The sequence below is a fragment of the Scyliorhinus torazame genome, chromosome 8 (genome assembly GCF_047496885.1).
Source record: "Scyliorhinus torazame isolate Kashiwa2021f chromosome 8, sScyTor2.1, whole genome shotgun sequence".
Classification (NCBI taxonomy): domain Eukaryota; kingdom Metazoa; phylum Chordata; class Chondrichthyes; order Carcharhiniformes; family Scyliorhinidae; genus Scyliorhinus; species Scyliorhinus torazame.
The window spans coordinates 220,265,653-220,293,519 of NC_092714.1; the positions used below are offsets into that span (position 1 = coordinate 220,265,653).

Below are 27,867 nucleotides of genomic sequence, written 5' to 3' on the forward strand. Positions count from 1 at the left end.
TTGATTTAATTTCATTCCTAATTAACAAGGCAACCCCGCCCCCTCTGCCCACCTCCCTGTCTTTTCGATAGGTTGTGAATCCCTGGATGTTTAAATGCCAGTCCTGAACCTCCTGCAACCATGTCTCTGTGATGCCTACCACATCATACCTGCCAGTCACAATCTGGGCCACAAGCTCATCTACCTTGTTCCGTACACTGCGCGCATTTAAATATAGCACCTTTAATTCTCTATTGACCGTCCCTTTTTGTTTTCTTAGTGTGGTGGACCTTGGTTTACTGAGCCTTTCCATACACTGTGTAATATTTTGTGGGATGGGGACTATCGTAACCTCTCCTGAGTTTTGTCTTTTCGTGCTTTTTTGTATTCCTAAGCAGCTACGCTTCCCACTGATTACTTCACCTCTTGGTTCCCTGACTTTCCCTTCCCCCCCCCAATCTTTAGTTTAAAGTCCTATTGACCACCCTATTTATTCTTTTCGCCAGAACACTGGTCCCAGCTCGGTTCAGGTGGAGACCATCCCAACGGTATAGGTCCCCCCGTCCCAAAACTGATGCCAGTGTCCCATGAAAAGGAATCCCTCTTTCCCACACCACTCTTTCAGCCACGTGTTAACTTCCCTTATTCTTGCCTCCCTATGCCAATTTGCACGTGGCTCGGGCAGTAATCCGGAGATTATGACCCTTGAGGACCTGTTTTTTAATTTGAATCCTAGCTCTTTATAATCTCTAAACTCTTTCCTAGACTTGCCTATGTTGTTGGTAGCGACATGGACCACAACAACTGGATCCTCCCCCTCCCTCTCCAGTATCCTTTCAAGCCGGTCAGAGATGTCCCGCACCCTAGCACCGGGCAGGCAACATACCATGCGGGACTCTTTATCCTGCTCACAAAGGATACTATCTATCCCCCCTGATAATAGAATCCCCTACAACTACAACTATTTACTCCCTCCCCTTGAATGGCCTGCTGAACCATGGTGCCTTGGTCAGCTGACTCATCCTTCCTGCAGCCCTGTTCGCCATCCACACAGGGAGCAAGTGCCTCATACCTGTTGGACAGAGTCAAGGGCTGAGGCTCCTGAGTTCCTGACTGCTGGTTCCCTTTACCTGCCTGACTTGCAGTCACACCCTGCTGTCCCTGGCCACTGGCAGGATTTAAACTACTTACTCTGACAGGTGTGACTGCCTCCTGAAACACAGTGTCCAGGTAAGTCTCCCCCTCCCGGATGTGCCTCAGTGTTTGAAGCTCAGACTCCAGCTCATCAACTCTGAGCCGGAGCTCTTCGAGCAGCCAACACTTACTGCAGATGTGGTCGCTGCAGCTCGCAATGGGATCTGCCAGCTCCCACATCAAGCAGCTCAAGCACATCACCTGACCAGCCATCACTAATTAATTAATTAGTTTAATTTAAGTTTATGAGTTTAGCTGTGTTTCTTTTAAAATTTGGGGCAGATTTGCTATCATCCACTCAGATCACAGCTTCCCTCTGACGTCACTTTTGGGAAACAAACTGGAAAACAGGAAGTTTCCGTTAGGTTTTTATACTCACAGAGATTGCTCCTCCTCCTCCGAACGGCTCCCGAAATTAGGCCCGAAGAAAGAGAGAGAACAAAACAGTAGGGAAAAAGCACCTTCTCCCACTCTTCACCGAATTACCTCACTGCACCAAATTACCAAATTCTCACTCGGTCTGTATCTCTCTCACTCAGGCTGTGTGTCCTTGACCTGCGCAATGCTAAAATCATATTAGTTCCCTGAGACTATTGAGATACAAATATTTAAATGTTCCCATCGTACCGTATATGAAAAAACTAAAACTCCTCTATTGCAATTTGTCATTCATAGATCTAGAAAATATAAACATCGTACCTTTACCAAACAAAAGTATATTAATCCCGGTCTTCAGCTACAATTAACCTTAATCTTTGGAGTTGGTGAGCGATTGGTGAGGGTGTGTGTGAAATCTTACTATTTTGGGAGGAAAGGAATGGCGATGTTAATTGAGTTTTAAGTCAAATAACAATTCCTGCACCACTATAAGGTTTATCCATTAAGACACTTGCATTGTAAGGGCTCTCATTCAACGGTCTCTTCTGTGATTTTAAATACAAAATCATGTCATGGTCTAAACTTGATTAAAACCGCATGCTGTTCTTGGGCTTGACTTTAAAAAAGAACCCTTGTTTATCAAATTTGCTTCCACCTTCAAAACGGGTAATGGGAAGCTGAGATGTTTTCTAAAAATAGAAGCAAGTTACTGGAATAAGGTAGGTTAGTTAGGCTGGAGAGAAGGAAGATTTGAAAAATCCATGGTGCTATTTCTGTAAGAAAGGCTATTCTTGTCATTGGGATATGTTTTTGTTTGCTCTGCTACATTGTGGTTATTTCAAACTGTCATGGTGTGAGCTGGAGTTATCAAAATGTAACCAGTTATTGAAATGCACTGTTTCCCCCATCATTCCAGAAAAATAAAACATGCCCACAATGCAAAGAGACAACCAACAGAAGATACTTGAGGCAATCTTTCTTTTGGACTGATGATTCAGTCTGCAAATGAAGTGATGAACGGTCTCGACACAAAGGACTTTCTTGATTAACCTATATTCAGCATAACTAATATCAAGGAAGTGACTATTTTTCAGGAAAAATTAGTTTCATGTGAGCATTAACTGTCATTGTGTTTTTACAGCTATCAAAACATCTGACATCTTTTTGAATTAATCATATACTTGGAAAGATTCTGAATTTTGTAAATGTTGGTTTCATTGAGAGTGAATAAAAATATATTTTCCAAACAGTGTGCTTTATGTAAACAGTTTCAGGATCAAAGGTGATGAGGCTCTCAGTAAGGCCCTTGTCAGTTGAAGCCCTATTCAGCTGGTTCTAGACATTGGTAAATGGTGTAGTACAAACGAATGGTGATGGGCGATGTAATGTTCTTGGCGGATGGCTTGATTTGCATGACACGAATACCTGTAGCTAAAGCTATAAACGATTTATTAACATTAACTGTGGGTCAAATATATACAAAACAGCAGAAGAATAGCAGGATGAACATGCATAAGCAATTTTTCCCAGCTCCCCAGTGAGTCTGAGGTCACCTGATTCTAACATTCACTTATATACTAATGAGCACGGTAGCACAGTGGGTAGCATTGTTGCTTCATAGCTCCAGGGTCAGGTGCGATTCCCGGCTTGGGTCACTGTCTGTGTGGAGTCTGCACGCTCTCCCGTCTGCTTGGGTTTCCTCCGGGTGTTCCGGTTCCGTCCCACAAGTCCCGAAAGACGTGCTGTTAGGTAATTTGGACATTCTGAATTCTTCCTCTGTGTACCCAAACAGGTGGCGAATAGGGGCTTTTCACGTAACTTCATTGCAGTGTGAATTAGTTAAAGTTAGTTAAATATGAGTTGAAGGATTTGTCTTTACCTTGCAATCGCTGCTTGATTATGTAGCGCTTGAAGATTTTGTTGGTGTCCACCTCGCAGTGGGTGTCAAACTTGTCCAGGATGGTCTGAAACTTTGTCTTGTCCTGGTCTTCGGCGAAGTGAAAGGAGTTGAATATTTCCAAGGCGTGACCGCCCACTGTGGTGAGGAAAAGAGCTATCTTCTGTGCATCAGACGCACCATTGAGGTCTGATGCTTCGACGTGAAGCTGAAATTTCTGTTTGAATGTCCGCCAGTTGGCACTGAGATTGCCGGAGGTGCTGAGCTGGTGAGGAGCCGGAATCTTTTCCATTGTGCCGGTATACATTCGCTGGTCGTCACGGATCTTGTTGAGTTGAACTAACTAGATTGAACAGACCTCTGGTGTCATGTTGTGTTATGTAATTTGGAATAACACAAGCTGCCACTTGATGCAGTTTTGAGTAAAAGATGCTTCAGACTTTGAAGTGAGTTCAATGTGTTTTATTGAACTATTAGCACAGTTCTCAATGAGTTCGACGCTCTGCTAATCTAAATGTAGTAACTCACTCTAACTGAAACAGCCTGACGGTGATTGATGGTATCCTCCTTAAGCTGGACAGGATTGTCATTCCGCTCAGTTTACAGAGCTTGGTGCCGCACCAGATTCATGAGGGACACCTGGGCGTCGAAGTGCAGATGCAGAGCCCGGCAAGTTGTCTACTGGCCCGGCATCAGCCAGGACATCACGAACATGGCCCTGAAGTGTGCTACCTGTCAGTGGTTCCAGCCAGCACAGAGCAAGGAGATGCTCCAAAGCATGACATAATGACCTCTCCATGGTCCAAGGTTGGCATTGACCTCTTTCATGTGAATGGCCGCGACTACGTATTGATCATCGACTATTTCTCGAATTACCCTGAGGTGCTGAAGCTCCCGGACCTCACCTCTCGGACTGTCATCAAAGCCTGTAAGGAGACATTCTCAAGGCATGGCATCCCAATCACCGTCATGAGCAACAATGGCCCGTGCTTTACCAGTCGAGAATGGTCCACGTTTGCCAGGTCATACAATTTCCAGCATGTCACTTCCAGTCCACACTATCTGCAGTCCAAGGGAAAAGTCGAGAAAGGGGTGCACATTGTGAAACAGCTCATCTGCAAGGCCGCGGACTCTGCTTCCGACATACACCTTGCACTGCTCGCGTACAGGGCGACTCCATTGTCCACTGGCATGTCGCTGGCTCAACTCCTGATGAACAGGGACCTGCGGATGATGCTTCCAGCCATACACCTGCCCAACCTAGAACATAGAACATTACAGCGCAGTACAGGCCCTTCGGCCCTCGATGTTGCAGCGACCTTTGAAACCACTCTAAAGCCCATCTACACTATTCCCTTATCATCCATATGTTTATCCGATGACCATTTAAATGCCGTTAATGTTGGCGAGTCCACTACTGTTACAGGCAGGGCATTCCATGCCCTGACTACTCTCTGAGTAAAGAACCAACCTCTGACATCTGTCCTATATCTATCACCCCTCAATTTAAAGCTATGTCCCCTCGTGCTCGACATCACCATCCGAGGAAAAAGGCTCTCACTGTCCACCCTATCTAATCCTCTGATCATCTTGTATGCCTCAATTAAGTCACCTCTTAACCTTCTTATTTCTAAAGAAAAAAACCTCAAATCCCTCAGCCTTCCCTCATAAGATCTTCCCTCCATACCAGGCAACATCCTGGTAAATTTCCTTTGCACCATTTCCAATGCTTCCACATTCTTCCTATAATGCGGCGACCAGAACTGCACGCAATACTCCAAATGCGGACGCACCAGAGTTTTGTACAGCTGCAACATGACCTCATGGCTCCAAAACTCAGTCCCTCTATCAATAAAAGCTAACACACCGTATGCCTTCTTAACAACCCTCTCAACCTGGGTGGCAACTTTCAGGGATCTATGTACATGGACACCAAGGTCTCTCTGCTCATCCACACTACCAAGAATCTTACTATTTGCCCAGTACTCTGTCTCCCTGTTATTCCTTCCAAAATGAATTACCTCACATTTTTCTGCATTAAACTCTATTTGCCACCTCTCAGCCCGACTCTGCAGCTTATCTGTGTCCCTCTGTAACTTGTAACGTCCTTCCGCACTGTCCACAACTCCACCGACTTTAGTGTCATCTGCAAATTTACGCCCTCCTCCAGGTCATTTATAAAAATGACAAACAGCAGTGGCCCCAAAACAGATCCTTGTGGTACACCACTAGTAACTGGACTCCAGTCTGAACACTTCCCATCAACCACCACCCTTTGTCTTCTTCCAGCTAGCCAATTTCTGATCCAAACTGCTAAATCTTCCTGAATCCCATGCTTCCGTATTTTTAGCAGTAGCCTACCGTGGGGAACCTTATCAAACGCTTTACTGAAATCCATATACCCCACATCAACTGCTTTACCCTCATCCACCTGTTTGGTCACCTTCTCAAAGAACTCAGGTTTGTGAGGCACGACCCACCCTTCACAAAACCGTGTTGGCTATGTCTAATCAAATTATTCCTTTCCAGATGATTATACACCCTATCTCTTATAAACCTTTCCAAGATTTTGCCCGCAACAGAAGTAAGGCTCACTGGTCTATAGTTACCGGGGTTGTCTCTACTCCCCTTCTTGAATAAGGGGACAACATTTGCTATCCTCCAGCCTACTGGCACTATTCCTGTTGATAAAGATGACTTAAAGATCAAAGCCAAAGGCTCAGCAATCTCCTCCCTCGCTTCCCAAAGAATCCTAGGATAAATCCCATCCGGCCCAGGGGACTTATCTATTTTCACCCTCTCCAGAATTTTCCTCAGTTAAGATAAAAAGAGTTTCATTGTTTCCCCAAAATGTTTAGGGGGATTCCTCCTCCTGTTGTCAATAGATTGTGAGAAACTTCCTGTTCAAGGTAATTTTCAACACTGCATTTCTGATACAGGTGTCTCGATAGAATGCTGAGGCGCAACTCTGATTTGTATGTCATGCAATTGTTTTCCTCCAAAATTACCCACAGCTAACTAACTGCAGTGGTAGTTTGTCCATGTTTGTCTTCGCTTACGAAAGCCTGGCATGTAGTTGTTCTGAATAATTGGCCTGTTATGTTGATACAAAATATTTATTGACAACTAATTTGGGATGCATTGCATGAGCTAAAAATCCATTGTTCCAACCAGAGATTTTTGTGCAGTGATTCAAATATCATGACACAATTCTGGATAAAAATCAATTTGTTCAAATTAAAATCATATTAGTTCCCTGAGACTATTGAGATACAAATATTAAAATGTTCCCATCGTACTGTATATGAAAAAACTAAAACTCCTCTATTGCAATTTGTCATTCATAGATCTAGAAAATATAAACATCGTACCTTTACCAAACAAAAGTATATTAATCCCTGTCCTCAGCTACAATTAATCTTAATCTTTGGAGTTGGTGAGGGTGTGTGTGAAATCTTACTATTTTGGGAGGAAAGGAATGGCGATGTTAATTGAGTTTTAAGTCAAATAACAATTCCTGCACCACTATAAGGTTTATCCATTAAGACACTTGCATTGTAAGGGCTCTCATTCAACGGTCTCTTCTGTGATTTTAAATACAAAATCATGTCATGGTCTAAACTTGATTAAAACCGCATGCTGTTCTTGGGCTTGACTTTAAAAAAGAACCCTTGTTTACCAAATTTGCTTCCACCTTCAAAACGGGTAATGGGAACCCGAGATGTTTTCTAAAAATAGAAGCAAGTTACTGGAATAAGAACATAGAACATAGAAAATACAGCACAGAACAGGCCCTTCGGCCCACGATGTTGTGCTGAACCTTTGTCCTAGATTAATCATAGATTATCATTGAATTTACAGTGCAGAAGGATGCCATTCGGCCCTTTGAGTCTGCACCGGCTCCTGGAAAGAGCACCCTACCCAAACTCAACACCTCCACCCAACACCAAGGGCAATTTTGGACATTAAGGGCAATTTATCATTGGCCAATTCACCTAACCTGCACATCTTTGGACTGTGGGAGGAAACCGGAGCACCCGGAGGAAACCCACGCAGACACGGGGAGGACGTGCAGACTCCGCACAGACAGTGACCCAAGCCGGAATCGAACCTGGGACCCTGGAGCTGTGAAGCATTGTGCTATCCACAATGCTACCGTGCTGCCCTTAAGAACAAATAAACCTACACTATATCATTTTACCGTAATCCATGTACCTATCCAATAGCTGCTTGAAGGTCCCTAATGTTCCCGACTCAACTACTTCCACAGGCAGTGCATTCCATGCCCCCACTACTCTCTGGGTAAAGAACCTACCTCTGATATCACTCCTATGTCTTCCACCTTTCACCTTAAATTTATGTCCCCTTGTAATGGTTTGTTCCACCCGGGGAAAAAGTCTCTGACTGTCTACTCTATCTATTCCCCTGATCATCTTATAAACCTCTATCAAGTCGCCCCTCATCCTTCTCCGTTCTAATGAGAAAAGGCCTAGCACCCTCAACCTTTCCTCGTAAGACATACTCTCCATTCCAGGCAACATCCTGGTAAATCTTCTTTGCACCTTTTCCAAAGCTTCCACATCCTTCCTAAAATGAGGCGACCAGAACTGTACACAGTACTCCAAATGTGGCCTTACCAAAGTTTTGTACAGCTGCATCGTCACCTCACGGCTCTTAAATTCAATTTCTCTGTTAATGAACGCGAGCACACCATAGGCCTTCTTCACAGCTCTATCCACTTGAGTGGCAACTTTCAAAGATGTATGAACATAGACCCCAAGATCTCTCTGCTCCTCCACATTGCCAAGAACTCTACCGTTAACCCTGTATGCCGCATTCATATTTGTCCTTCCAAAATGGACAACCTCACACTTTTCAGGGTTAAACTCCATCTGCCACTTCTCAGCCCAGCTCTGCATCCTATCTATGTCTCTTTGCAGGCGACAACAGCCCTCCTCACTATCCACAACTCCACCAATCTTCGTATCGTCTGCAAATTTACTGACCCACCCTTCAACTCCCTCATCCAAGTCATTAATGAAAATCATTAGGTAGGTTAGTTAGGCTGGAGAGAAGGAAGATTTGAAAAATCCATGGTGCTATTTCTGTAAGAAAGGCTATTCTTGTCATTGGGATATGTTTTTGTTTGCTCTGCTACATTGTGGTTATTTCAAACTGTCATGGTGTGAGCTGGAGTTATCAAAATGTAACCAGTTATTGAAATGCACTGTTTCCCCCACCATTCCAGAAAAATAAAACATGCCCACAATGCAAAGAGACAACCAACAGAAGATACTTGAGGCAATCTTTCTTTTGGACTGATGATTCAGTCTGCAAATGAAGTGATGAACGGTCTCGACACAAAGGACTTTCTTGATTAACCTATATTCAGCATAACTAATATCAAGGAAGTGACTATTTTTCAGGAAAAATTAGTTTCATGTGAGCATTAACTGTCTTAGTTTAAATTGTGTTTTTACAGCTATCAAAACATCTGACATCTTTTTGAATTAATCATATACTTGGAAAGATTCTGAATTTTGTAAATGTTGGTTTCATTGAGAGTGAATAAAAATATATTTTCCAAACAGTGTGCTTTATGTAAACAGTTTCAGGATCAAAGGTGATGAGGCTCTCAGTAAGGCCCTTGTCAGTTGAAGCCCTATTCAGCTGGTTCTAGACATTGGTAAATGGTGTAGTACAAACGAATGGTGATGGACGTTGTAATGTTCTTGGCGGATGGCTTGATTTGCATGACACGAATACCTGTAGCTAAAGCTATAAACGATTTATTAACATTAACTGTGGGTCAAATATATACAAAACAGCAGAAGAATAGCAGGATGAACCTGCATAAGCAATTTTTCCCAGCTCCCCAGTGAGTCTGAGGTCACCTGATTCTAACATTCACTTATATACTAATGAGCACGGTAGCACAGTGGGTAGCATTGTTGCTTCATAGCTCCAGGGTCAGGTGCGATTCCCGGCTTGGGTCACTGTCTGTGTGGAGTCTGCACGCTCTCCCGTCTGCTTGGGTTTCCTCCGGGTGTTCCGGTTCCGTCCCACAAGTCCCGAAAGACGTGCTGTTAGGTAATTTGGACATTCTGAATTCTTCCTCTGTGTACCCAAACAGGTGGCGAATAGGGGCTTTTCACGTAACTTCATTGCAGTGTGAATTAGTTAAAGTTAGTTAAATATGAGTTGAAGGATTTGTCTTTACCTTGCAATCGCTGCTTGAATATGTAGCGCTTGAAGATTTTGTTGGTGTCCACCTCACAGTGGGTGTCAAACTTGTCCAGGATGGTCTGAAACTTTGTCTTGTCCTGGTCTTCGGCGAAGTGAAAGGAGTTGAATATTTCCAAGGCGTGACCGCCCACTGTGGTGAGGAAAAGAGCTATCTTCTGTGCATCAGACGCACCATTGAGGTCTGATGCTTCGACGTGAAGCTGAAATTTCTGTTTGAATGTCCGCCAGTTGGCACTGAGATTGCCGGAGGTGCTGAGCTGGTGAGGAGCCGGAATCTTTTCCATTGTGCCGGTATACATTCGCTGGTCGTCACGGATCTTGTTGAGTTGAACTAACTAGATTGAACAGACCTCTGGTGTCATGTTGTGTTATGTAATTTGGAATAACACAAGCTGCCACTTGATGCAGTTTTGAGTAAAAGATGCTTCAGACTTTGAAGTGAGTTCAATGTGTTTTATTGAACTATTAGCACAGTTCTCAATGAGTTCGACGCTCTGCTAATCTAAATGTAGTAACTCACTCTAACTGAAACAGCCTGACGGTGATTGATGGTATCCTCCTTAAGCTGGACAGGATTGTCATTCCGCTCAGTTTCCAGAGCTTGGTGCCGCACCAGATTCATGAGGGACACCTGGGCGTCGAGAAGTGCAGATGCAGAGCCCGGCAAGTTGTCTACTGGCCCGGCATCAGCCAGGACATCACGAACATGGCCCTGAAGTGTGCTACCTGTCAGTGGTTCCAGCCAGCACAGAGCAAGGAGATGCTCCAAAGCATGACATAATGACCTCTCCATGGTCCAAGGTTGGCATTGACCTCTTTCATGTGAATGGCCGCGACTATGTATTGATCATCGACTATTTCTCGAATTACCCTGAGGTGCTGAAGCTCCCGGACCTCACCTCTCGGACTGTCATCAAAGCCTGTAAGGAGACATTCTCAAGGCATGGCATCCCAATCACCGTCATGAGCAACAATGGCCCGTGCTTTACCAGTCGAGAATGGTCCACGTTTGCCAGGTCATACAATTTCCAGCATGTCACTTCCAGTCCGCACTATCTGCAGTCCAAGGGAAAAGTCGAGAAAGGGGTGCACATTGTGAAACAGCTCATCTGCAAGGCCGTGGACTCTGCTTCCGACATACACCTTGCACTGCTCGCGTACAGGGCGACTCCATTGTCCACTGGCATGTCGCTGGCTCAACGCCTGATGAACAGGGACCTGCGGATGATGCTTCCAGCCATACACCTGCCCAACATAGAACATTACAGCGCAGTACAGGCCCTTCGGCCCTCGATGTTGCGGCGACCTTTGAAACCACTCTAAAGCCCATCTACACCATTCCCTTATCATCCATATGTTTATCCGATGATCATTTAAATGCCGTTAATGTTGGCGAGTCCACTACTGTTACAGGCAGGGCATTCCATGCCCTTACTACTCTCTGAGTAAAGAACCTACCTCTGACATCTGTCCTATATCTATCACCCCTCAATTTAAAGCTATGTCCCCTCGTGCTCGACATCACCATCCGAGGAAAAAGGCTCTCACTGTCCACCCTATCTAATCCTCTGATCATCTTGTATGCCTCAATTAAGTCACCTCTTAACCTTCTTATTTCTAAAGAAAAAAACCTCAAATCCCTCAGCCTTCCCTCATAAGATCTTCCCTCCATACCAGGCAACATCCTGGTAAATCTCCTTTGCACCATTTCCAATGCTTCCACATCCTTCCTATAATGCGGCGACCAGAACTGCACGCAATACTCCAAATGCGGCCACACCAGAGTTTTGTACAGCTGCAACATGACCTCATGGCTCCGAAACTCAATCCCTCTACCAATAAAAGTTAACAACCCTCTCAACCTGGGTGGCAACTTTCAGGGATCTATGTACATGGACACCAAGATCTCTCTGCTCATCCACACTACCAAGAATCTTACTATTTGCCCAGTACTCTGTCTTCCTGTTATTCCTTCCAAAATGAATTACCTCACATTTTTCTGCATTAAACTCTATTTGCCACCTCTCAGCCCGGCTCTGCAGCTTATCTGTGTCCCTCTGTAACTTGTAACGTCCTTCCGCACTGTCCACAACTCCACCGACTTTAGTGTCATCTGCAAATTTACGCCCTCCTCCAGGTCATTTATAAAAATGACAAACAGCAGTGGCCCCAAAACAGTTCCTTGTGGTACACCAATAGTAACTGGACTCCAGTCTGAACACTTCCCATCAACCACCACCCTTTGTCTTCTTCCAGCTAGCCAATTTCTGATCCAAACTGCTAAATCTTCCTGAATCCCATGCTTCCGTATTTTCAGCAGTAGCATACCATGGGGAACCTTATCAAACGCTTGACTGAAATCCATCTACCCCACATCAACTGCTTTGCCCTCATCCACCTGTTTGGTCACCTTCTCAAAGAACTCAGGTTTGTGAGGCACGACCTACCCTTCACAAAACCGTGTTGGCTATGTCTAATCAAATTATTCCTTTCCAGATGATTATACACCCTATCTCTTATAAACCTTTCCAAGATTTTGCCCACAACAGAAGTAAGGCTCACTGGTCTATAGTTACCGGGGTTGTCTCTACTCCCCTTCTTGAATAAGGGGACAACATTTGCTATCCTCCAGCCTACTGGCACTATTCCTGTTGAGAAAGATGACTTAAAGATCAAAGCCAAAGGCTCAGCAATCTCCTCCCTCGCTTCCCAAAGAATCCTAGGATAAATCCCATCCGGCCCAGGGGACTTATCTATTTTCACCCTTTCCAGAATTGTTAACGCCTCCTCCTGATGAACCTCAAGCCCTTTTAGTCTAGTAGCTTGAATCTCAGTATTCTCCTCGACAACATTTTCTTTTTCCTGTGTGAAGACTGACGAAAAATATTAATTTAGCACCTCTCCTATCTCCTCGGACTCCAAGCACAACTTCCCACTTCTGTCCTTGACTGGCCCTACTCTTACCCTAGTCATTCTTTTATTCCTGACATATCTATAGAAAGCTTTAGGGTTATCCTTGATCCTACCTGCCAAAGACTTCTCATGTCCCCTCCTGGCTCTTCTTAGCTCTCTCTTTAGGTTCTTCCGAGCTAACTTGTAACTCTCGAGCGCCCTTACGGAACCTTCATGTCTCATCTTTACATAAGCCTCCTTCTTCCTCTTGACAAGTGTTTTGACTGCCTTAGTAAACCACGGTTCCCTTGCTTGACCACTTCCTCCCTGCCTGACAGGCACATACTTATCAAGGACAAGCAGTAGCTGTTCCTTGAACAAGCTCCACATTTCAACTGTGCCCATCCCCTGCAGTTTTCCTCTCCATCCGATGCATCCTAAGTCTTGCCTTATCGCATCATAATTGCCTTTCCCCCAGATATAACTCTTGCCCTGCGGTATATACCTATCCCTTTCCATCGCTAAAGTAAACGTAATCGAATTGTGGTCACTATCACCAAAGTGCTCACCTACCTCCAAATCTAACACCTGTCCAGGTTCATTTCCCAGTACCAAATCCAATATGGCCTAGCCTCTCGTTGGCCTATCTACATACTGTGTCAGGAAACCCTCCTGCATACATTGGACAAAAAAGGACCCATCTAACGTGCTCAAACTATAGCATTTCCAGTCAATATTTGGAAAGTTGAAGTCCCCCATAACAACTAGCTTGTTACTTTCGCTCCTATCTAGAATCATCTTTGCAATCCTTTACTCTACATCTCTGGAACTTTCCGAAGGCCTATAGAAAACCCCTAACAGGGTGACCTCCTTTCCTGTTTCTATCCTCAGCCCATACTACCTCAGTAGACGAGTCCTCATCGAACGTCCTTTCTGCCACCTTAATATTGTCCTTGACTAACAATGCCACCCCTCCCCCTCTTATACCACCTTCTCTGAGCTTACTGAAATATCTAAACCCCGGCACCTGCAGCAACCATTCCTGTCCCTGCCCTATCAATGTCTCCGAAATGGCCACAACATCGAAGTCCCATGTACCAACCCATGCCACAAGTTTACCCACCTTATTTCGGATGCTCCTGGCATTAAAGTAGTTACACTTTAAACCACTTTCCTGCCTGCCGGTACACTCCTGCAACTTTGTAACCTTACTCCTGACCTCACTACTCTCAACCTCCTGTATATTGGAGCTACAATTCGGGTTCCCAGACCCCTGCTGAACTAGTTTAAACCCTCCCGAAGAGCATTAGCAAATTTCCCCCCCAGGATATTAGTACCCCTCTGGTCCAGGTGCAGACCATCCCATTTGTAGAGGTCCCACCTACCCCAAAATGAGCCCCAATTATCCAGGTACCTGAAACCCTCCCTCCTGCACCATCCCTGTAGCCACGTGTTCAACTGCTCTCTCTCCCTATTCCTCGTCTCGCTAGCACGTGGCACGGGTAACAACCCAGAGATAATAACTCTGTTCTCGATCTAAGTTTCCACCCTAGCTCCCTGAATGCCTGCCTTACATCCCTATCCTTTTTCCTACCTATGTCGTTGGTGCCTATGTGGACCACGACTTGGGGCTGCTCCCCCTCCCCCTTAAGGATCCCGAAAACACGATCCGAGACATCGCGGACCCTGGCACCTGGGAGGCAACACACCAACCGCGAGTCTCTCCCGTTCCCACAGAATCTCCTATCTATCCCCCTAACTATAGAGTCACCAATGACTAATGCTCTACTCCTCTCCCCCCTTCCCTTCTGTGCAACAGGGACAGACTCTATGCCAGAGACCTGTACCCCATGACTTACCCCTGGTAAGTTATCCCCCCCAACAGTATCCAAAGCGGTATACTTGTTATTCAGGGGATCCCTGTACTGACTGCTTCCTCCCAGCCCCCCTCACCGTCACCCATCTGTCTTTATTCTTTGGAGTAACTACATCCCTAAAGCTTCTATCTATGACTACCTCTGCCTCCCGAATGTTCCGAAGTTCATCCAACTCCAGCTCCAGTTCCCTAACACGGTTTCTGAGGAGCTGGAGATGGGTGCACTTCCCACATATGAAATCAGCAGGGACATTGACGGTGTCCCTCACTTCAAACATTCTGCAGGAGGAGCATTGCACTGCCTTCCCTGCCATCCCCTCTAGATAAAACAAGAAGGAAAAAAAAAGAAAAGAAGAGCTTACCTTATATTCACTAAACCCCTTAGGTTAGAGGAGGTGGAAGGGTGGGGGACACTACAAGTGTAGTGTCTCGGGTTTAGCAACCGCCCAACTTGTATACAGAACCTACCTGATTGCCACGCTGCACTCCGGCTCCCTCTCTCTCTCCCACTCCCGGAAATGAAGGCCTCTTGAACCTGGGGATAAGTTTAAACACTTACCAGCTTCACAAGCTGCACTCCGGCTCCCTCTCTCTCACCCGCTCCCGGAAATGAAGGCCGCTGGAACCTGGGAGTAAGTTTAAACACTGACCTGATTCCCAAGCTGCACACCGGCTCCCTCTCTGTGGGAATGAGAGAGACTCACGGTTGGTGTGTTGCCTCCCGGTGCTGCAGAAGATGCAGAAGCTCCGAGACCGTCAAAAGCAGGGCTATGATGCCCATGCCACCGGTCTGGCCATGCTATCCCCGGCAGACACTGTCAGGATCAAGATACCGGATGGTGGGTGGTCTGCCCCGCCTGTCGTTCGACAGGCCGCACCCCACTCTTTGTACGTATGGCTGATGGCTCCATCGTGCGAAGGAATCGACGGGCACTGCACAAAGTTGCCTGCCCGCAACCACTTTCTCCTCCATTTCCATATGTTGAATTGCCACCTCCTGATACCTCTCGCCACAAGGCCACCATTCAGGCTTCCATCCCACCAGCCAAGGTGCCGTCGCCCCCTCCGCCACATCTCCGGTGGTCGACCAGGATCAGACGCAAGCCTCAGAGACTTGACTTGTGAATGTTTGTTTTGTTTGCTCTGTTCTGTTGTCCTCCGTCAGTCACGTTAGACAGACTCATTCACAGGTAAATACATTCACGTACGCCAGCAAAACATAAAAAAAAGGGAGATGTCATGATATGCAAACATGCAGCTAATGAATACATAGTATAGGACACGACCAATGAGCAGTCAGGACACTCTGGGATGGTATCTCACTGTAAAAGGGATGAGGCACTCACACCCCGCCTCTTTCCACAGACCAACATCTACAGAGTGAGATGGTGTATCCTCAGCATCACAACCCAGCACGTGGCTCAGAGCAAGCCTGGTTTAGTTAGACTCAGTTACTACATTTAGATTAGCAGAGAGTCAAACTCATTGAGAACTGTGCTAATAGTTCAATAAAACACATTGAACTCACTTCAAAGTCTGGAACATCTTTTACTCAAAAACTGCATCAAGCGGCAGCTTGTGTTCCAAATTACATAACACAACAGGCATACTTTGGATGCCGTTGAACGAATGGTTAAGGCCATAAGACGTAGGAGCAGAATTAGGCCACTCAGCCCATCGAGTCTGCTCCGCTATTCAAAAATGCCTGATATCTTTCTCATTCCCATTCTCCTGCCTTTTCCCTTAACCCCTGATTAATCAAGAATTTATCTATCTCTGTCTTAAACTTGCGATAGAGTTCCACAGATTCACCACCCTCTGGCTGAAGAAATTCCTCCTCAACTCTGTTTTAAAGGAGTGTCCCTTTAGTCTGAGATTGTGTCCTCTGGTTCTAGTTTTTCCTACAAGTGGAAACATCTTTTCCACGTCCACTCTCCTCAGGCCTCGCAGTATCCTGTAAATTTCAATAAGATCTCCCCTCATCCTCCCAAACGCCCAACGAATACAGACCCAGAGTCCTCAACCATTCCTCATATGACAAATCGGGTCTGTCCAGAGCCATATACAGTCTCAGAAGTGCATCCCTGCTCTCGACGTGAATGCTAACATTGTATTTGCCTTCCTAACTGCCGACTGAACCTGCACGGTAATCTGAAGAGAATCTTGAACAAGGACTCCCAAGTCCCTTTGTACTTCTGATTTCCTAAGCTTTTCCCCATTTAGAAAGTAGTCTATGCCTCCATTTCCCCTTCCAAAGTACATAACCTCGCACTTTTCCACATTGTGTTCCATCTGCCACTTCTTTGCCCACTCTCCTAGCTTGTCCAAGTTCTTCTGCAGCCCCCCTGCTTCCTCAGTACTACCCCTCTACATATCTTCGTATCATCTGCAAACTTAGCAACAGTGCCTTTGGTTCCTTCTTCTAGATCGTTAATGTATATTGTGAAAAATTGTGGTCCCAGCACCGACCCCTGAGGCACACCACTAGTCACTGGCTGCCATCCTGAAAAAGACCTCTTTATCCCCACATTCTGCCTCTGCCAGTCAGCCAATCCTCTATCCATGCTAGGATCTTATCCTTAACTTTCCATGGGCCCAACTTATTTAACAGTCTACTTTGTGACACCTTGTCAAAGGCCTTCTGGGAATCTAAGTAAATCATGTCGACTGGTACTCTTTGTCTAACTTCCTTGTTACCTCTTCAAAGAACTCTTAACAGATTTGGCAGACATGACCTCCCTTTGACAAAGCCATGCTAATCAGTCCTATTTTATCATGCACTTCCAAGTACCCCGTGATCTCTTCTTTAATAACGGACTCTAAAATCTTATCAATGACCAAAGTCAGGCTAACCGGCCTATAATTTCCCGTCTTCTGCCTCCCTCCCGTCTTAAACAGCGGTGTTACATTCTCCACTTTCCAGTCCTCTGCGACTCTCCCTGCCTCCAGTGATTCCTAAAAGATCACCACCAATGCCTCCGCTATCTGCTCAGCTACCACTTTTAGGACCCTGGGGTGTAGTCCATCCGACCCAGGTGATTTATCCACCTTCAGATCTTTCAGTTTCCCCAGAACCTTCTCCTTCATGATGGCCACTACACTCACCTGTGTCCCCTGATTCTCCTGGAGCTCTGGCATCCCACTGGTGTCTTCCACCTTGAGGACTGATGCAAAGTAACTATTCAGTTTGTCTGCCATTTCTTTGTTTCCCATTATTACTTCTCCAGCCATGTTTTTCAGTGGTCCAATGACTATTTTTGCCTCTCTCTTACCTTTTATATATTGATTAAAAACTCTTCCTATCTTCTTTTATATTACTAGCTAGCTTACTCTCATATTTCATCTTCTCCCCCCTTATTACTTTTTTGTTGTCCTCTGCTCACTTTTATAGGCTTCCCAATTCTCTGGCTTCCCACTAATCCTCACCACTTTGTATGCTTTTTCTTTTGCTTTTATGTTGTCCTCCACTTCCCTCGTCAGCCGTGGATATCTTGTCGTCCCCTTAGCATGTTTCCTCCTCCTTGGGATGAATTTCTGCTGTGCCTTCCGAACAACCTCCAAAAACTCCTGCCATTTCTGTTCCACTGTCTTCCCTGCTAGTCTCCTTTTCCAATCAACTCTGGCCAGCTCCTCCCTCATGTCTTTGTAGTTACCCTTATTTAATTGTAGTACCGTTACTTCTGATTCCAGCCCTGATCCCCTTGCAGCCACGTCTCTGTGATGCCCTCAACATTGTACCGGCCAATTTCAATGTGCGCAGCAAGTTCATTTACCTTGTTCCGTATACTGCGCGCATTAAGGTCCAACACACTCAGACCTGCATTGACCACCTCCCTTCTCACACTTGTCACTTTTTATGCTCTGCCTGAGGGTGATGATGTTCTCTTATTTTTGTTCTCTTCAATTATTACATCTTCTAAGCTAACACTCTGGTTCCCACCCCCCTGCCATACTAGTTTAAATCCTCCCGAGTGACTCGAGCAAAGATTCTGAATAAAGTTGTCAGGATTATACTTTTTCAACCCTACAGGGAGTGAATGCAGAATCACCAAATCTTAGAAATCATCTAAGTTGCACTGATCAATTGAAGCTGAGCATAAAATTGATTGGTAATTCTCTTTCAGAGAGGCTAAGAGCTGGATTTTCCTGGTCTCGGGACGACAGGCCAGGTGCAGGAAAATAGTAAAGAGCCCTGATGGGGCTTCTGGACATGGGCTGCAGCTGCATGGGAATACCACCACCCGCAGGTTCCCCTCCAAGCCACTAGCCATCCTGACTTAGAAATATGTCGCCATCCGTCACTTGTCACTGGGTCAGAAACCTGGAACTCCCTCCCTAACAGCATTGGGGGTGTACCTCCAACCCAGGAAAGCAGCTCAGTACCACTTTCTCAACGGCAGTTAGGAGTCGGCAATAGATGCTGTCCTAACCAGTTACACGCACACGTCCCATGAAAGAATATTTAAATAAATTCCTGCGCTGGGAGGTTTCCCAGGAGCAAGTTGGCATGCCGATCAGTTGCCTGCTTAATGGAGGCAGGCAGCCATTTGAATTAAGGCCCCAATGAGAGGCCAATTTTTTGTACACTTCGGTATTTTGCTGGTGGTGGAGTGGGCCTCACTGTGTGTAGAAGCTGCCAGGTATCCCCTCCAAGCCCTTTCCCTCATTTTTTAAGCTCAAGAGGACACCTCCCTCCTCGCGTTCTCCAAACTGGAGATTCCGAACCTCCAGAGCTGCTAGCCCTCTAATTTGGAGACTGCCTCCAGGAATGTTTCTAAATACCGTCCTGAATTTAGTTTTTTTTTAGGTCTGATAAAACCCAAGCATCCTCTGAGGTAAGGAAGTGTATTCTATATGACCAATATACTGGTGGCTCAAAATGTCAAATCAGTAGCCCACTATCAGATTAAATGAAGTCTCCAGAGCAGTCTTCCACAAGGTGTATTTTTAGTCACTTGCCAGGTCCACCAAGTGTGTACATCAAAAGATCCCGGAAAGAATTTAAAAACTTGCTCAGTGCCTGTTCAGCCAATCACAGGCTGGATTCTCCGCGCATTGCTGCTAACAGGAATTGTGAGCGTATCAGTGGCCAATGTAGGGTAAAATCAGCCTGTGATTGGACGAACAGAATGACATCAGTTGCTGGGTAAGTTTTGAAACTTGTTTCTGGCTGGGACCATGCAGAAAGAACTATAGAAAGAACCATAAAGGTCCTACAGTGCAGAAGGAGGCCATTTGGCCCATCGAGTCTGCACCAACATTCTGAAAGAGCATCCTATCTAGGCCTTGTCTCCAGCCCTATCCCCGTAACCATTCCTACCTGCCCATCCTGAGACACTAAGGGGCAACTTAGCATGGCCAATCCATCTAGCCTGCATATCTTTGAACTGTGGGAGGAAACCAGAGCACCTGGAGCAGCCACGGGAGAAAGTGCAAACTCCACACAGTAACCCAAGGCCTGAATTGAACATGGAGCAATTGAGCTGTGAGGCCGCAGTGCTAACCGCTTTGCCACCATGCTGTTCAATGGGGGCAGGTGCATCAGAGGTAAGGGGAGCCAGGGAGGATGGGCAGATTTGCTGGGGGAGGGGAGGGAGAGAGGAGGTGTTTCCTCAGCCTAGACTTAAGAAACCGGCCCCAACCTTGACCTGGAAAACGGACCCAACTGTTGGTGACCTCAAATTTACATTCACTGGCAGGTCAGGATTAAGGGGGGGGGGGGGGAGTATCAGGATTGAATTTAAATCGACTGCTGAAGAGGCTGGGGCAAAATAGGTTGGCAGCTGCTGAATGGGGGAGGTTTTGGCTACTGGTATGTGTGTGTGTAAAAGAAAGTCTGCTGGGGGGGGGGGGGGGGGCGGGATCACTTGCCTGCTAGAGAGTGGGTGGGTGTTGTATGGTGAGTGCATTGGAGGTGGGAGTGGGGTTGCTGTTGGGTGCTCAGAGCTGAGGGATGTCGAAACCTCTGGCAGTCTCAATTTTCTTCCACTCAGGAAGGAGATACCACATTTAATCCTGAGAGGGTGAGGTCGCCTCTGACTATGGAAAGTATGTGTGGAGGGGAGTGCGAGACACTGCGTGTGAGGGTTTGTGCATGTGAGGGTTTGTGCGAGTCTGCCTTATGCCCAATCTCAGTTTTCACATTCACTTTTCTCACCATCACCAGCGCATACACACGCACCCACTCTCACTCACCCATCTGCACACACTGACCCTCTCACCCTGTGGGTTTTTATAACTTTTTTTTCAACTTACTGTATTGCTATGACATTGCTATACTCTTTCTCAGCATTTGTTTCTTTCCTAAAAACGTCAACTTTTTTCTCGAAATTCAGTTTATCGTTGGGCCAAATTTTGCTCATTGGCCGCTTGAGTTAGAACATGTGCAAATGTGCCCCTCCTAGCACGGTGGCACAGTGGGTTAACCCTGGTGGCACAGTGGGTTAGCCCTGCTGCCTCAAGGCGCCAAAGTCCCAAGTTCGATCCCGGCTCTGGGTCACTGTCCGTGTGAAATTTGCACATTACCCCCGTGCTTCCGTGGGTTTCGCCCCCACAACCCAAAAAGATGTGCAGGGTAGGTGCATTGGCCACGCTAAATTGCCCCTTAATTGGAAAAAATGAATTGGGTACTCTGAAAAACTTTTTTTTTAAATGTGCCCCTCCTCTCCCAGCAAGAAGGGTGGGCAAGCCCTAAGGAAGCCCGAACATTTTTACGGAATGTGGGCGTCACTGGCTAGGCCAGCAATTATTGCCCATCCCTAATTGCCCTTGAGAAGGCAGTCCAATTCACCTAACAAACAAACATGTCTTTCGGGACTTGCGGGAGGAAACCAGAGCACCTTCAGGAAACCCACGCAGACATGGGAAGAATGTGCAGATTCCACCCAGACAGTGACCCAAGCAGGGAATCGAACCTGGGAGCCTGGTGCTCTGAAGCAACGGTGCTAACCACTGTGCTACCGTGCCACCCAATGACAATACCACTACACTATTGCCTCCTTGGGTGCTGTGATGGAAAGAAAGAATATTTGTGAAAGGACGGGTAAAGATCGCAAACGTTACTGATCCTATCACATTGTGGAGGTCCCGTGGCACAGTGGGTAGCATCCTTGCCTCTGAGCCAGAAGCGCCAGGTTCAAGTCCCACCCCAGGACTTGATGGGCTAAGGAAAGTGAATTTCTAATGCAGTCAAGCAGGTTGAGTGAGTCAACCTGAAAATTGTTCTGAACACACCATAGGCTAGTGTTAAAGTAGGATAGACTCGTGGTCAGCCACACTTGATGTGGAGAGGCTCTCCTCAAGTTATAAGCCCTTGGCGACAGACTAGTGACCTGTTCCGGGAATTACTAGCTATGGAAACAAACAAAAGTCTGACTTAGTGCACCATTGGCTTGGGAAGAGAATTGGAATGAGAAATTACCTTTGTCCTCTCCTATACTCAGTGTGCACGTACAAACACACTTGCTCTCTCGCAAGCAAATGCACATACACACTCATATACACACCTACACTCATACACTTTCAGATATAGTTGCTTTCACACACACTTGCAGTCTCTCTTACTCGCTTACAGTCAAATGCACATAGCATGCCAGAGTATAGGATGAGTGGAAGGCTAAATGTGGATGTGTGAATTTACATAGAATTTACTGTGCAGAAGGAGGCCATTCAGCCCATCGAGTTTGCACCGCCGCATGGCACGATCACCCTACCTAAGCCCACACCTCTATCCTATCCCCGTAACCCCATCTATACTGAGGGCAATTTAGCATGGCCAATTCGCCTAACCTGCACATCTTTGGACTGGGAGGAAACCGGAGCACCTGGAAAAAAACCCACACAGACGCAGGGAGAATGTGTAGACTCCGCCCAGACAGTGACCCAAGCCGGGAATTGAACCTGGGACCCTGGAGTTGTGAAGCAACTGTGGTAACCACTGTGCTACCGTGCCGCCCAGACCATGTGCACCTATCAACAGGACAGTTGAACGCAGTCTGACAGTAAAATATACAAGTCCACAATATAGAAAGGGCAAACTGTTAATCTAATCCCTTGAACATGAGTCAGGAGCGCCTGAACTGAACCCAACTACTGCATAAATAAGTTCTGATTATATTTGGAAGCAAAGGGGTTTCATTACAAAAGTTGCAACTTGTGAGCAAAATCTTAAACCCGTGAAAATATATCACATTTTGAATTAGAACCATTGTTTCTGTGTTCTTTGAATTTTCATCTACCAGCATGTCAGTTATTCGTGTATGTTTGAGGTAACTTCTTTTAGATACCAGAACCTGCTTTAGTGAGAACAGCCCAGAAGCATGGAGTTGTACTGTCAATGCAGCATCATTCTGATCTAGATACCAGTTAACTTGTCATGAACATTGAAATTTTTTCTTTTATAAATTTAGAGTACCCAATTCATTTTTTCCAATTAAGGGCAATTTAGCACGTTCAATCCACCTACCTTGCACATCTTCGGGTTGTGGGGGCGAAACCCACGTAAATACAGGGAGAATGTGCAAACTCCACACGGACAGTGACCCAGAGCCGGGATCGAACCTGGGACCTCGGCGCCGTGAGACTGCAGTGCTACGACTGCAGTGCTACCACTGCGCCACCGTGCTGCCCCTAACATTGAAATTTAACCACAGTATGTTGCTAACATCAGGAAGTTTAAGACATTATCATGGGGCTGGAAGAGGTAAAACTTCAAATCCTAAGTGGAATTGTTGTTAGAAATTGATTTTAAAAACAGAATAGCAGAGGGAAAAAAACAAAGTGTCAAGGAACCCATTGTACCTTAACTTTCCAGTCTTAAATACATGGCCCAAAACTTCCAATCTCCAGAGGGCAAGGTGTGCTAGGAGACCCTTTGGAACCCCTGACTAGACGGGAATTACCCGGGTGGTTGGCACTTCTGATGAAACAATTCTGCTGTATCTGGAACCCTCTGAAACTTTGGTTTAAAGTTGAAGACTTTGGAGGGTTCCAAATGACTTACCAGAATAGTTACCCAAGAACGTTAGAAGGACTAAAACTAGTTGCAACTCCTGTGCAGCTATACCACTGAACCCCCCTACTCCCAACCATCCTCTCCCCATTTCCCCCAGCCCATGGACACTCCCCCTGGGCCCCTGACCCCAGCCCACCCCACCTCACCCACTTACCTGGCACACCTGCCTTCTCTTCGGAGCTTCTCAAAGTGGCTTTGGGAACTTTAAACTTGTCGGAATATGGCAGCTAGTGCTTTAAAAAAGGGACAAGGCTTGGCTTCGCCTAACAATCCTGCAATGATAGGGAATCTTATTGAAACGTACAAGGTACTACGAGGCCTGGTAGAGTGGACGTGGAGAGGATGTTTCAACTTGTAGGAAAAACTAGAACCAGAGGACACCATCTCAGATTAAAGGGGCAATCCTTTAAAACAGAGATGAGGAGGAATTTCTTCAGCCAGAGGGTGGTGAATCTGTGGAACTCTTTGCTGCAGGACACTGTGGAGGCCAATTCACTGAGTGTCTTTAAGACAGAGATAGATAGGCTCTTGATTAAAAAGGGGATCAGGGATTATGGGGAGAAGGCAGGTGAATGGGGATGAGAAAATATCAGCCATGATTGAATAGCGGAGCAGACTCGATGGGCTGAGTGGCCTAATTCTGCTCCTATGTCTTATGATCTAATACGAAGAAGGGCTCCCAGAACAGGTATGGAAGTCTGGACAAGACATTCGGAGCTGTGGTGTAAGGTAAAAAAAAATAGGAGTAGAGTGACAATCCGACGGTGGTTACCCCACCCCCTCAGAAGATTCGGCCCTGTATTTTCAGTATGCTTTTGCCTCTTATTACCCCTGCCAAATTATTCTTAATGATTTTTGCTAACTTTTTCCCTATGCCTCTTTAAATATACATTTCACCCATTTAAGCTGACGTTCTCTGTGGTTATTCTTTTACTTCAGAGCTTTGAGACATAATATAAGGTGCTACACTGAGAATTACATAGCCAGCATGTTTATAAATATTATTTTGTGTTTACCTTACCCTAAAAATAGTAACCCATGCAAACCTATTAAATGCATCAGATGCGATTGTTGTCAGCCCAACGCAGATAAATATTTTAGGCATTTATATGAGAACAATGAATTGCGTCCTGTTGTCTAAAAATAGCTGACACACCCAACTTGTAATTACATCTTGCTGGTGAATATACCAGCAATACAAATGACAAAGAATGTTTGCGTATTTTATACCTGGCTTCCAGAGCAATTTATGATTACTCATCAGAGCATCTGACTGCTTACTTGAAGAATTCTAAAGTTTCTGCTTCTGCTATTCTGCCCCCAAACTACCGCACATATTGATCATTCTTTGTAGGCACAAATGCTCATGAACATTAGCCCTGTGCTAGTATGTATTTCACTCATGTTGAATTAATGTTGAGGTTTATTGTAGAAAACCACTTGTGGTGAATGCAGGATATGGTTGTTTTATATATTTTTTGCACTAATGTTGCTAAAAATCGGGCTAAGCTGAATACACACAGTGGGAGGGATTCTCTGCCGGCGGGATGCTCCATTTTGCCGGCGTCCGGGGGTTTCCCATTCACCGGCCGGCGTAACGGAGAATCCTGCCGGAGGGTCGAGCACAATTGTGGCGTGCGGAGAATCTAGCCCAATATGTCTGCTAAAGTTGTGAAATTAGGGGTTGTAAAAGTGAGCTAATTATTGATTTTGCAGGTGAAGTGTTCTGCTAATAGACTTTTTAAAAAATATATATATTTATTAAAGTTTTTTAACACAATTTTTCTCCCTTACAAACAATAACCCCCGCCCCCCCACCCCCCGTAACAAAAAAAAAACGAGAAATCGCGCAGAGCAAGATATATACATGGCAAAATGATATATTTACACAGCTTTGTACACTGGCCCTCACCCGTACGTGCCAGTTTCCCCAACCCATCATGTTATCACTTGCTCATCCACCCTCCCAGGCAGTCCCCCCTTTCCCCGCCCCCTCCCCAGGTCGTCCACTCCACCCCCACCCCCCCCCCCCAAGGTTGCTGCTGCTGCTGCTGACCGACCTTCCTCTAACGCTCCGCGAGATAGTCTAGGAACGGTTGCCACCGCCTGTAGAACCCCTGCGCAGACCCTCTCAAGGCGAACTTAATCCTCTCCAACTTTATGAACCCAGCCATATCATTTATCCAGGCCTCCAGGCTGGGGGGCTTCGCCTCCTTCCACATTAGCAAGATCCTTCGCCGGGCTACTAGGGATGCAAAGGCCAGAATGCCGGCCTCTTTCGCCTCCTGCACTCCCGGTTCGTCCACTACTCCAAATATTGCTAGCCCCCAGCTTGGCTTGACCCAGACTTTCACCACCTGAGATATTGCTCCCGCCGCTCCTCTCCAGAACCCCTCCAGTGCCGGGCATGACCAAAACATTTGGACATGGTTCGCCGGGCTCCCTGAGCACCTTCCACATCTGTCCTCTACCCCGAAGAACCTACTCAACCTCGCCCCCGTCAAGTGCACTCTGTGGACCACCTTAAATTGTATCAGGCTGAGCCTGGCACACGAGGAGGAGGAATTAACCCTACCTAGGGCATCAGCCCACAGACCTTCCTCGATCTCCTCCCCCAGCTTCCCCTCCCATTTACTCTTCTACCAGCGCTTCCCCCTCTTCTTTCAACTCCTGGTGTATTTCCGACACCTTGCCCTCCCCGACCCATACACCCGAGATCACCCTATCTTGAACTTCTTGTGCCGGGAGCAACGGGAATTCCCTCACCTGACGCCTCACAAAAGCCCTCACCTGCATATATCTAAAGGCATTTCTCGGACGTAACTCGAACTTCTCCTCCAGTGCCCCTAGGCTCGCAAACGTCCCCTCGATGAACAGGTCCCCCATTTTTCCAATCCCCGCCCGATCCCAGCTCTGGAACCCCCCGTCCATCTTCCCCGGGACAAACCGGTGGTTACCCCTGATCGGGGACCACACCGATGCTCCCATTGCACCCCGGTGCCGTCTCCATTGGCCCCAGATCCTTAGCGTTGCCGCCACCACCGGGCTCGTGGTATACTTTGTCGGCGAGAGCGGCAGCGGTGCTGTCACCAACGCCCCCAGGCTCGTTCCTTTACAGGACGCCATCTCCATCCTCTTCCATGCCGCCCCCTCTCCCTCCATAACCCACTTGCAGATCATTGCCACATTTGCTGCCCAGTAGTAGCTCCCCAGGTTTGGCAGCGCCAACCCTCCTCGGTCCCTACTGCGTTCCAGGAAACCTCTCCTTACTCTCGGGGTCTTATTCACCCACACAAACCCCATAATACTCCTGCCTACTCTCTTAAAAAAGGCCTTAGTGATCACGATGGGAAGGCAATGAAACACAAACAGAAACCTCGGAAGGACCACCATTTTGACCGACTGCACTCTACCCGCCAGCGAGAGCGGTAACATGTCCCATCTTTTGAAATCCTCCTCCATTTGCTCCACCAACCTCGTCAGATTCAGTTTATGTAGGGTCCCCCAACTCCTGGCTATCTGGATCCCCAGATACCGAAAGCTCCCCTCTTCCCTCCTCAGCGGTAGGTCCCCTATCCCTCTTTCTTGGTCCCCGGCCTGTAATACAAAGAGCTCACTCTTCCCTACATTGAGCTTGTAGTCCGAAAACTCCCCAAACTCCCTTAGAGTCTGCATGACCTCCACCATCCCCTCCATTGGATCCGCCACGTACAGCTACAGGTCATCCGCATATAGCGACATCCGATGCTCTTCTCCGCCTCGGATCACCCCCCTCCATTTATTAGACTTCCTCAATGACATGGCCAATGGTTCGATCGCCAATGCGAACAACAGGGGGGACAGGGGGCACCCCTGCCTCGTCCCTCGGTACAGTCGAAAGTACTCCGACCTCCGCCAGTTCGTCACTACACTCGCCATCAGGGCTCTGTAAAGGAGCTTAACCCAATTGATAAACCCTACCCCGAACCCAAACCTACACAGCACCTCCCAGAGGTACTCCCACTCTACTCGGTCAAAGGCCTTCTCCGCGTCCATAGCTGCCACTATCTCCGCCTCTCCCTCCTCCGATGGCATCATTATCACGTTTAAGAGCCGCCGCACATTGGTGTTTAGTTGCCTGCCCTTTACAAATCCCGTCTGGTCCTCGTGGATTACCCCCGGGACACAGTCCTCGATCCTCGTGGCCAGCACTTTTGCCAGCAACTTTGCATCCACACTGAGGAGCGAGATCGGCCTGTACGATCCACATTGCAGTGGGTCCTTGTCCCGCTTTAGGATCAAAGAAATTGTCGCTTCCGACATTGTCGGGGGCAGGGTCCCCTCCTCTCTTGCCTCATTAAAGGTCCTCACCAGTAGCGGGGCCAACAGGTCTGCGTACTTCCTGTAGAACTC

The 27,867-nt window shown here is 46.7% G+C and overlaps 1 protein-coding gene across 6 annotated transcripts in view; it reads left to right on the top strand.

The window, feature by feature from the left end:
• LOC140428382 (regulator of telomere elongation helicase 1-like) overlaps positions 1-27,867 on the top strand; it is a 229,755-nt gene that overhangs the window by 180,213 nt on the left and 21,675 nt on the right. For 5 of the 6 annotated variants that reach the window (XM_072514779.1, XM_072514784.1, XM_072514782.1 and 2 more), the window contains one exon: positions 2,468-2,798. The exons of the other annotated variant lie outside the window; for it this stretch is intronic. In XM_072514779.1, the coding sequence (XP_072370880.1) occupies positions 2,468-2,560 (93 nt within the window). In that variant the 3' untranslated portion in view covers positions 2,561-2,798. Of the gene's footprint in view, positions 1-2,467; positions 2,799-27,867 lie in introns of those variants that run through there. 6 annotated transcript variants of the gene reach the window in all.